The 12,480-nt window shown below is 39.8% G+C and overlaps 1 protein-coding gene across 2 annotated transcripts in view; it reads left to right on the top strand.

Annotated features, from left to right (window-relative positions):
- uvrag (UV radiation resistance associated gene) overlaps positions 1 to 12,480 on the top strand; it is a 172,086-nt gene that overhangs the window by 25,881 nt on the left and 133,725 nt on the right. For both annotated transcript variants that reach the window (XM_047379500.1, XM_047379499.1), the window contains exon 7: positions 9,093 to 9,198. In XM_047379500.1, coding sequence (XP_047235456.1) covers positions 9,093 to 9,198 — 106 coding nt within the window. The remainder of the gene's footprint in view (positions 1 to 9,092; positions 9,199 to 12,480) is intronic.

The raw sequence follows: 12,480 nt of genomic DNA on the forward strand, positions 1-12,480 counted from the left end.
TCAAGTCGATTAGTAAATATTAAATCAATGTGAATACTTCTTGATGTTGTGATTCTTTTAGGCTCTTTGATTATTTAAAAAAGATTAGATTTGTCAGTTATTCTTTTAAGGTTCTTTCTGCAAGATTTATCCTCCCATTTTATGTTAAAATCTCCAAAAATAACAATCTCCCAGTTTAAGTTACATTTTTTTAAGTAACTTTTAAAACCTAACATAAAAGCTACCATCTTAAGAAGCGGAATGATAAATCACAATAATTGTTAATGACATTTGGCGTGATAAAATTATATTTAAACCTTAGCATTCTAATTCACGAGCACTCAGCCACTGAATTTCCTGACACCGGATATTATTTTTTATGCATACATCAAGACACCTGTCTCTTCTAAACATATTATCACCAGGGATGTTAAGAGCTTCAGAGGGGGCATTTTTATGGATCCATGTCTCAGATAAGCAGAGGTAGTCCAAATTTGAATGGAGTAACAGATGAGTAATTTTTTCAGTTTTTGATGTAATTGATGTTCGTATATTTAAATGTCCACCCCAAAGACCTCTGGCTTTGCTTTTGGATCCCAGATGATTATGAATGATTGACAGTATGAAATCATTTTTTTTTTTTTTTTACTTCCCTTCGATTAAACCGCTTCGTTGGTGCCCTGTGCATTCCCATGGTAACTGATCAAACGATCGGGTTAGCCCATAACAAGGTTTGTTGTTGTGCATCCTGGTGATGTCCCATGCTATCAAGCGAGGCCACTGCCGGAGTACTCAGCCTCTCCAAGTTTCCTTGATCGAAGCCTCCATCGGACACACTACTACACACCCGCGGGTCCAGTGTCAGCTCATGCAGCTCGCCAAAAGACCTCCCCGGTACCTCGCCCTCTGCAACATTGTAGCCAACTCAATGTTGTCAGATGGCTCAGATGAAGTTATCGACGGGGACAGAAGGAGTGGATTATGAGGTATGCTCATCATGTACACCTCGGGGTTCTTCTGTGCACCACTCTAAGAAAGGAATGACGCGTTAATCCTTCTCTAGTGTATTAGCCTTTCCCAACATCTTGGTGTGGGCTGGGCATGGGTTGATGTCCCCGGATAACATCAAACAAATGGTAATGATAAGCCATTAGTGGTCAGTGGAGATTGTGTTGCCTTTTCATTTTAGTTCTCTTAGTGATTTTATTGTATAGCGCTGGGTAGATCAAGGTCACAGCGGTGTGTAGGTTCCATAGCCGATGCTTATCTTTGCCAGTTCATTGTTAGTTTGTAGCCCAGATCCTCATAATTAGATGTGTTGCCATTTAAATGAAACAGTGAAAAGTGTTACCAAACCTTCGAGCTGAGTCAACATGAAAGGGCTTTGTAAAATTTAAAAGCAAGCAGTAGATCAAGAGGCCTGTCCCTGCAATTCTACCTGCAGCCATCTTGGTAAATATTTGACATTTGTGTTTATCCCGTCTTTGTATTTAAGAATGACATTTTCACTGTTTGTCTTGCCCATGTCTCCCTGGTAGAAGAGAAATTGTATCATAAACAACATTCCTGGTTTAATAAAGTAAATTTAAACAGCAATGGTATATTGACCAACGATTTGGTATTTTGTGAAGGTAGAAGAATTATGCATTACTCATGAAGGCAGTCCTGTGATTATCTGGAATTACTTCAATGCGTGACCCCTTTGTGACACTTTCAAGACAAAGCATGTCTTTCTTCTGAATCCCTTCCGCTTGCTTGTTTCTTTTTTGTACTGTAAACATGGCTTATAGCAAGTTAGCAGAGCCTCAGGCATCAGCCTGGAAGAGCACATAAAGGCATGTCAAAGAAACCTCTTTCCAGCCATCTTATCTTCCTTTCCTCGTAGATGGAGACAATGGTAAGGTGGCATGAATAGCAAGTGGTTAAATGTGTTGACATTCTTCTATGATGAGATATAAGATGGAATTTAGAAGGGTTGTTTGTTTTGATTAGGTGTTTTGTTTTGTTACCGGTTGAGGTGTTAAGGTGGGTGTTATCCCTACTTTGTTGTTTGGAATTTGTTAATTGGGGGCCCTGTTCACTCAGGCCTGTTTGAATGGTGGTTGCCTTAAATGAATTCAGGGTAGCCATCCGCCTGTGGAGTTTTCAGCTTTTTGACAGGATGCTTTAAGAAACATGCAGGTTAGACATGTGTGTGATAAAAAAGGGCCTGGGATAAAGTCTGTCAGGCTAGCAAATGAAGCATTGCTCACGAAAAAATAATATCTTTGTATGTTGGTGTGTTGAAAAAGATGTTATGTTACTGTAAACGTGAGGAAATGAAGTGGATTTTGTGAAACCTCAAGTCCTGTCACATCATTTAAGTATGCTGAATAATGCATGTGTATTGGGATGTGATGTATGAAGTTTGGAAGTCTACTGTGTCAGGAAGCACGATATTACTTTTGCTGTTTTTTTTCTTCTGTTTTTTAGCCCCATTTTTGCCATCTGGGAATCGCATTTCAATGCTCGGAGTGCGACCAAGTGGTCAGATCGTGGTTTAATTTCAGATTAATCAGAAAGTAGGTCATGCTGTCAGTGTCATTTTGAGTTTAAACATCTGGCATCCTGAGGTCATTGAATTTTTGTCAGTGCAGATAGTGTTTGCATAGTATTGCATGAGATTAAGTATTGTTATTATTAGGGTCATTGCTGCAGTATTTGAATACCAGTTGTGTAAATGCTGTAGCAGTTGCAAACTTATACAGAATACATGGTGTGTGAGAGCTGCAATGATTATGCTTAGGATTTTTCTTTACATTTCCAAGACACCCGTGGCAGCCTGTTTTAGCTCGAGATAAGTTTGTGTGCTAGTATTGAAAAGGTAGGAGTGCAATGTTTTGGTGTTAGGAACGCTGTTTAACAAAGGTAGTGTATCATCCTGTGTCACTGAAGCACAAGGCACATATGCAGTATTGTGTAAGATGATTCAGAAGAAGGCTGACACCTTACAGTTTTTGATCACTCTTAGATGTGGGTTGTAATCATTTATTTAGGTCATAGATATAGCAAGACATACTATTATGAGAATTAAGCAATATTACTTTTATTTGTTTTTTCTTCATAAAAAATTTGAAATGGCAAAATATCAGTGTCTGATTTTCATGTCCTTAATTTGAACTGACCTTTATGTTCTTGATTGTAAATTAACATCCTTGTCTTTATAACAACAGCTAATGCAGCTCACATTGGAGGCTTGACCAGACAAATTAGATTCTCTTTTGTGGCCATTTCAGTCTGACCAATTGTTATCAGTGGCAAAGGGATTTTTCTCAGGTTTTCCTTGGGTAAAGAGCCTAATAAGATGGACTCAGTTGAACATACAATACCTGTGGTAAAATCCCGTGGCAAAGGTATGATTATTAAAACGTGGACTTAGGGTGTGAAAACTTTATTCTCCCCCAAACAATCATTATCTTTTGATATCATGACATATATATTGCTGTCTGATATTAGGCAATAAGTTGTGATTTAGTATTTATTAGATAATATTTTTAACATGGCAATTTCAGACCAGAAGTGTCAAAGTGAAACTTTTTTCAAATATTACGAGAAATTAAATAAAAATAGGTTGAAAAATCAGTCCCTTTGGACATTTTGACATTTAAACTATTTTAGGACCAGTGTACGATATGAGCGTTTGAATTTTTAATAACCTAATTAGTAAGAAAATGTTCAGTTACCTTTTTAGGCTAGAAAAAAATGTGTCACAATATTTTCTTATTATTCATACTTAAGAAAATTATCAGGTGATCGTGGAGGTGGGGAGTTTTTTTTTTTTTTTTTTACCATTTATTAATGAAATATATGTTAGTCAAGTCAAGTTTATTTATATAGCGCTTTTCAGCAACAAGGCACTCAAGGCGCTGTACATAAGGAAAAACATTACAATGATACAGAAAATCAAACAACAGAGGTAATTTAAAAAAAAAAAGAATACAATGATTGATAAGAAAATGAAAGGAAAATTGGACTGAAAACTTAACTAATAATGTTTAGAGAACACATTCAAAGCCCACTCTAAACAAATAAGTTTTTAATCTTGATTTAAAGCAATTTAAAGCTGGTTCTCCATGTTTGGTTCTGGTTCTGGGTATGCAGAGTAGATTTGAGCCAGAATACCTGAGAGGTCTGGCTGGTTGATACACTGACAACAAGTCTGTAATGTATTTTGGTACTAAGCCATTCAGTGATTTATAGACTAACAGATGTATTTTAAAGTCAATTCTCGGAGCTACAGGGAACCAGTGTAGGGACTTTAGAACCGGGGTGATGTGCTCCACTTTCTTAGTTCTAGTGAGGACGCGGGCAGCAGCGTTCTGGATCAACTGCAGCTGTCTGATCGACTTTTTAGGCAGACCTGTGAAGACACCGTTAAAGTAATCAATTCTACTAAAGATGAACACATGAATTAGTTTTTTTTTAAGGTCCTGCTGAGACAGTCTTTTAATCCTGGAGATGTTCTTTAGGTGATAGAAGGCTGACCTTGTTACTGTCTTTATGTGCCTCTGAAGGTTCAGGTCTGAGTCCATCACTACACCCAGGTTTCGAGCCTGACTGGTGGTTTCTAGCTGTGTGCTAACTTTTAAACACTCTTCCTATGGTCCAAAGATTATTACTTCAGTTTTATTTTGATTCAGCTGAAGAAAATTTTGACCCATCCATGCATTGATTTCTTCTAAACATTTACCCAGCGCTTGAATGGGTTCATGGTCACCTGGTGACATCGTAACGTATAGCTGTGTGTCGTCTGCATAGTTATGATAACATACGTTGTTGTTTATTAAAATCTGAGTTAGGGGGAGCATGTAGATAGTGAATAGAAGGGGCCCTAAGATGGATCCTTGGGAAACGCCACATGTGATTTTTGTGGTCTCTGATGTAAAGTTACCTACTGACACAAAAAAGTCCCTGTCCTTCAAGTAGGATTTAAACCAGCTGAGTGCTGTACCAGAATGGCCGACCCAGTTTTCCAGGCGTTCTAATAAAATGGAGTGATGAACAATGTTGAATGCTGCACTAAGGTCCAATAATACCAACACTGTGGTTCTTCCACAGTCTGCTGAGCAGTTTGCTCCTTTAAGGGTGGTTCCTTTTAAAAGAGCAAACTGTTCAGCCATTAAATAATAGTAAAGTTATTAAATAATAGTAAATAAAATGTTCTCTCTGCCTCTTTTTAGTCTTTATTTTTGTTCAGACTTTGTCTTCCCTGAAGAACAACTGTATGATCCCTTATAGCCTCTTCAGACCTTCTACTCCATCGTATTTGCAGCCTCCTTCCTAGCCCCAATTTCTTTAAATCCCAGGTGCTGGACCATAACCTGTAAACCTCATAACTATTTAAATCCAGCTCATCAGTAAAGGTAAATGAACAATAAATAAAGGATCATGCGTGCAGAGGTTGTCAGAGTGTTTTCTTTTGTTTATTATTTATTTGTACTATTTTTATGTTCATTTTAAAATATCTTGAAAGGCTGATCAGCAGCTTTAACCTCACTTTATATTAAAAAAACAGATTTGAAATTTTTAATGGCAGAATTTCATCTGACACTGTTGCAGAAACCCATTCCGTGATTAAAGAGTGAAAAGATGTTGTTTGTCTGATGTTTATCAGGAATTGGGTTGAACTGGCAACCCTAGCCATAACGTCTTGATGATCTATGCAACAGCTGCAATGTGCCTCCTTGCAAATGGAAAGCTGTGAATGGTAATGATTTAGCATTCTCTGGACAGAGGCCCAGCTGCAAAGGGCTGTCCCACTGTGGGTGCACAGTGGGACCCTTTCGTTCCCCTTACTGGCCTGTATGTTACATAGCAATGGGCAGGCATTAGGCCAAAACCTGATGGGTGATAAGGGGGCAGACATGCGTGAAAAGCAGAGGAGAGATAACCACTTTAACCTGGAGGAAAGGGCCATATCTGATTCTCTTATCACAACCACCCAAACAAATGAAGCTGTCAAAACAGATCCATCCCGATATATGTGAAGGTCTATCTCTACATGCTATCACTGTCACCTGAAGCAGATTAAAAATGTGGGTTCATTTGATTTTATTTTTTCCTACAGAACGACTTTAGGCTTGTTTAAATTTCAGTTATTCTCTTGCTACGTTAGTTGCCAGAGGGGACAACAAAACCCCCTAGGTTTAGTAAAATGACCAAACTAGGCTGTGGACTCATTAAAAAGAGCCTCTTAAACTAAACCCACTCGAGAGAATTTCTTGTGCACTGAAAGTAAGGACGTACTTGGAGAAAGGCCTCTTCACATCCCCTCTATAACATGACCACTATTCTTGCAATAATCAGCGTCCACTTTCAGTTTTTACCATATTTACCATAAGTCAGACAAAAGGGTCATGTGTGAAAAGAAATAAAGAAATAACCAGCACTGCATTTCTTGTTTGGTTCTCTAGGTCCACTTCGAAACCAATATTTAAATTCACTGATTGAAATGACACCCCATTATTTCTATTGTCTGACATTAAATCAGACTATACTTTCCTACTTTAGCTCAATTAGAATGACCACAATTGTTTCTGTTTGATAAATGCCAGATAATAAACAAGGAAGAGAAATTGTTTGAGAGAGTGTTTTAACCTTTAAATTTAGAGGTTTATAAATTTTCTTAGTATCTCGTAGAATCACCCTTTAAACTGTAGGATGTGGATCAGATGTTTCTTCTCATAGCAGTTTGCTGGACCTTTGGCCCATTCTTACTGAAACTACTGGTGTAAGTGTGTCAGATTTGTAGGCTGCCCTTCTCACACACCTTTTCACCTCTGTCCATAGTTTTCTTATGAGATTGGGACCAGGACTTTGGATTGTCACAAAACATTGACCTTGTTGTTTCTAAGCCACTTTGGAAGTATTTTTTGGTATGCTTTAGGGACATTGCCTATTTTAGACACTTCTGTGCTCAAACTCTTTCCTGGTTGATTCCTTGAGAAGGTTCTTCAGTTTTCTGCATAATATTTTTGCCTCATGATGCCATCTTTTTATGAAGTGCACCAGTTCCTCCTGCAGCGAAACGACCAGTAACATGATTCTGCCACCACCGTACTTCATAGTTAGGACAGTGTTCTTAAGCTTACAAAGTTCCCCTTTTTTCTACTCAATGTAAAGATGGTCATTATGGCCAAACACCTTAATGTTTGTTTCATCAAACCACAGAACATGTCCTCTAAAGAATGAAGGACATTGTCAATGACTGCATTTGCAAAGTGTAACCTGTCTTTTTATGCTGCATTTGGTGTAATGAACTATTACTCACTGATCGGTCTTTCAGTCCATATTACTGCAGGACTTATTTCACTGTAATTGACTCTCTTACCAGCTTCAGCCAGCAACTTCACAACATCTTTTGTTCTGGTTTGATGTGGCCATCTTGCACCAGACAGTTGTGGAGGTCCATTGTTCTCTTTCTGATAAGTTGCCTTTTTTATTTAAAATTTTCCATGATGTCACACCAGGATTTTGAGTTATTGTCTGGTGTTCAAAGTTGTGTAAAAAGCAATTTGTTTGTGATTTGTTGCTGAAATGTGCTATATAAATAAACTTGCCTTACATTGTAATCTGGCAAAATGTGAGGAGCTCAAGTGATCCGAATTCTCTTACGAGTCACCGCAAGTACCATCCGTAAACTAAATGTAGGATGAAGTTGATGAACCGAGGCCTGGCTAAGCAAGACGTTTTGCAAACCGTAGGGGGTCCTGAGAAGATGGGAGCTTCACAAGACTGATGACCGCATGTAATTATGACAAAGATCAGGATTACATGCCAGTAGCTGTTTAAGATGGGATGCAGTAGATGGACACAAGGTTGATGGGGATAATATCAAAGTGTTCTGCTAAAACACTGGCTAATTCAGCAGCTCTGTCCTTCTACATGCAACCAGGAATGTTGCAATGTTCTGCTAATTTCATTAATAAGCTCTTCATGTCACCTGTGCACAACATCAGCACCTGCTTGTGTGGTTTCTATCTCTCTGTTCTTCAATGACTCAGAGCAGCAGTAGAATGTATTCAGCCGTACTAGGAGCTTCACTGGTTTCTGTTCGTCATATGATGTGTGCAGCATATCTGAAGTGATTTCACTTCTGGTTGGAAACTTAACATTTGGTCAGTTTCTGGGGAGAACAACGTTTGGGGTTTGTATTAATGGCATTTCCAGCAACCACAATAAAACGAGAAGACTGCAATAGTAAAAAGAGAGAAAACGTCAAAAGAGAAATGCCACCATCAGTGTGCCATACCATATGGATAGCACTGATACATCCACCAGGAATGGGATAATCTAACTCCATTCTGACAGTTTTGTTGGTAGTTGTCAGTTTCTCTTTCTTGGTTTCCACTCTTCAGCTCATTCCCAACATGGGAGAATTTTGCCTCCTGATGAGTTTGGTCTCATGGGTTGTGCTAAGCGAGGTTTGTCTATATTTTGATGGCCTTTGGATTTGACGCAAGCATTCCTGAGCGTTAACTGCTCGTGATTGATGGTCATAATGATGTGTTTGTTTTTCATTTGTGTACTGATGTTGCAGTTTCTTATTTCAGTGATGACAGTGACATGGAATTTGGAAATTGTTGTGGCTTTGGTTAATTAGGGGGGTTATAAGGTTTGTCTGTGCTTTACAGGGACTGATGGGTTCAGGTCTGCATAACAGTGTTTAAGTTGAAGTAAATCCAGTTCTGTTGTGATTAAATGTTGTTAGATGTTTTTGCTAGAAGTTAAACTCTTTTTCTCAGATGTGGAGGTCTGTTATTTGAAATGAACTCAGTGTTGTTTTTGCTCATTATTTAATGTCAAAACTTCTCATTAACCTCTACAGAAAAACAAAACAAAAGAAACTAAGAGGGATAGCAAACACTGCACAATCATTATTCCCCACATGGGAGCAATCATAATTCTTACTCTGTCATGTGAGTCACAATAAAAATCCAAACTGGGCTGGATGTATTGCCGTTGTTCTTTGCAATGCAGTTCCAAGTCAGGGATGTCCTGGTGGTCCTTTGTGTTTGTAAGATGATGTTAATGGTGACTTTTTTGTTGTTTTTGTTCTGCTTCCCCACTGGCAGGCTTCACACAGCTCAGAGAGCCATCAAACAGACCCAGATGACAGTCCAGAGGTTCGGGAAGGAGATTGAGGAAAAGCTAAGAACGACAGCGGCTTTCACTGAGCGGGTGAGCCAAGCTTCCAGTATCTTTAATTTCTCACTAAATTCTCAATGTAACTGGTTCAGCAACTTGTTGCCTGTTGTAAATACAAGTAAGAACATTAGAAGGTAAATACTATGTATAGAAATGGTATAAGAAAGATTTTCTATGATATATTTTTATTTTTAATGAGAGGCACCAATCACATTTTTGTTATTTTCTTTGTTTAATTTTAACTTGTCAGTACTGAATTTTCTATAAGAGCTATAACATGAAAATATATAGGAACAGCATTTAAAGGGTACCGGCCATAGTCAGTCAATAATAAAATTGTACTTGTATTAGGAGCAGAGGAGACAGTAGAGTCACTGTTAAACAGTGACTCCACCTTCACACAATGACGTAATGTCTCCTCTAGTCTCCTGCCAATTGTAATTAGTTATCAACATGGTTAGCATTATTAAAAAACTATCTCTGTAAATCTTCCTTGGGAATGTACAGGGGTTGGACAATGAAACTGAAACACCTGTCATTTTAGTGTGGGAGGTTTCATGGCTAAATTGGACCAGCCTGGTAGCCAGTCTTCATTGATTGCACATTGCACCAGTAAGAACAGAGTGTGAAGGTTCAATTAGCAGGGTAAGAGCACAGTTTTGCTCAAAATATTGAAATGCACACAACATTATGGGTGACATACCAGAGTTCAAAAGAGGACAAATTGTTGGTGCACGTCTGTGACCAAGACAGCAAGTCTTTGTGATGTATCAAGAGCCACGGTATCCAGGGTAATGTCAGCATACCACCAAGAAGGACGAACCACATCCAACAGGATTAACTGTGGATGCAAGAGGAAGCTGTCTGAAAGGGATGTTCGGGTGCTAACCCAGATTGTATCCAAAAAACATAAAACCACGGCTGCCCAAATCACGGCAGAATTAAATGTGCACCTCAACTCTCCTGTTTCCACCAGAACTGTCCGTCAGGAGCTCCACAGGGTCAATATACACAGCCGTGCTGCTATAGCCAAACCTTTGGTCACTCATGCCAATGCCAAACGTCGCTTTCAATGGTGCAAGGAGCACAAATCTTGGGCTGTGGACAATGTGAAACATGTATTGTTCTCTGATGAGTCCACCTTTACTGTTTTCCCCACATCTGGGAGAGTTACGGTGTGGAGAAGCCCCAAAGAAGCGTACCACCCAGACTGTTGCATGCCCAGAGTGAAGCATGGGGGTGGATCAGTGATGGTTTGGGCTGCCATATCATGGCATTCCCTTGGCCCAATACTTGTGCTAGATGGACGCGTCACTGCCAAGGACTACCGAACCATTCTTGAGGACCGTGTGCATCCAATGGTTCAAACATTATATCCTGAAGGCGGTGCCATGTATCAGGATGACAATGCACCAATACACACAGCAAGACTGGTCAAAGATTGGTTTGATGAACATGAAAGTGAAGTTGAACATCTCCCATGGCCTGCACAGTCACCAGATCTAAATATTATTGAGCCACTTTGGGGTGTTTTGGAGGAGCGAGTCAGGAAACGTTTTCCTCCACCAGTATCACGTAGTGACCTGGCCACTATCCTGCAAGAAGAATGGCTTAAAATCCATCTGACCACTGTGCAGGACTTGTATATGTCATTCCCAAGACAAATTGATGCTGAATTGGCCACAAAAGGAGGCCCTACACCATACTAATAGATTATTGTGGTCTAAAACCAGGTGTTTCAGTTTCATTGTCCAACCCTTGTAGATCTTCACTCTTACTGTGACATTTCCAAAAGGCCAGCGAATACGGTCATTCTGCGACAGAGGTTAGAAGGTCGGAAGAATAAAACACAGCAACTCTGTAGTACTTTGTTCTGCCATCTTGTTATCTGCTGAAAAGTCTTGCCCATAGTTACTCAAAGAAGTTGGATTTACATGCTCAGCGTCACATCCTGAGGTTGTCTTTTGAAAATAGATGTACGAGTGCTACCAGCATTGCTGCAGAGGTTGGTGGGTCAGCCTGTCAGTGCTCAGACCATACGCCGCACCCTGCATCAAATCAGTCTGCATGGCTGTCATCCAAGAAGGAAGCCCCCTCTAAACATGACATGTTTTACACAGAAAAGATAGATGATTTCAGAAAGGAGAGAAGGAAGCTATGCATGTCAAATGAGAAAAAACAACTCCAAACAGAGGAGGAGGCCTTAGATTTCACCTGTCAGAAACATACTGGTCAACATTACACCTGATATATCCAGTCAGTTTCAAACCAATTCAAACCTTCTTGCATGCGACCAAAACACCTCTGAGTGATCCAAGCAAACAACTGCACCAATCATGCCTTATTGTTAATGGAGTCTAATCTGCATGTGAATTAAATATGTGGCACATCCCAAACAGCTTTAAAGCTTGGAACTTCTTCGTCACTAGCTTTGAATTCAGAAAGCCCTTCAGATGAAGAGCAGAACCGAGGTCCAGTTGGTTTAATCTCTTTTGGATTCACCATTTCCTGGAGGACTGAGAATCTTCAAAGGCATGATGCACAAGACAGCCTGCAAACAGTTTTCTAAAGACAAGCAGACTGAGGACAGGGATCACTGGAGCCATGTCCTGTGGCCTGGTAAGACCAAGATAAATGTAATTGGCTCGGATGGTGTCAAACGATTTGTGGCAGCAACCAGGTGAGGAGTACAATGACAAGTGTGTCTTGCCTGCAGTAGAGCATGGTGGTGGGAGTGTCATGATTTAGGGTTGCATGAGTGCAGCTCGCTGTGGGGAGCTAAAATTCATTGAGGGACCCGTGAATGCCAACATGCACTGTGACATATTGAAGCAGAGTATGATCCCCTGACTTTGGAAACTGGCCTGCAGGGCAGTATTCCAACATGATAACGATGCCAAACACACCTCCACGACGACCACTGCCTTGCTAAAGAGACTGGAGGTAAACATGCCGGACTGGCCAAGCATGTCTCCAGACCTTAACCCTATCGAGCATCTGTGGGGCATCCTCAAACCCTCAAACGGAAGGTGGAGGAGCACAAGTTCTCTATCATCCACCAGCTCTGTGATGTCGTCGTGGAGGAGCATTTCTTTGACAACCTGTGAAGCTCTAGAGAACTCCATGTCCAAGAAAGTTAAGGTAGTGCTGGAAAATAATAGTGGCCACACAAACTACTATAGCATCTACATAAATGCTATTTAAATATGTTAACAGTGATCCAATGACGTAATGATGTTACTCAGTCTCATGCAACACCATTTTAAATGCAGAATCTGAGCTGATGAAGTTTTCCTTACTTGAAACTCAAAGTGA

This window comes from Girardinichthys multiradiatus, chromosome 11 (assembly GCF_021462225.1).
Source record: "Girardinichthys multiradiatus isolate DD_20200921_A chromosome 11, DD_fGirMul_XY1, whole genome shotgun sequence".
Taxonomy (NCBI): Eukaryota; Metazoa; Chordata; class Actinopteri; order Cyprinodontiformes; family Goodeidae; genus Girardinichthys; species Girardinichthys multiradiatus.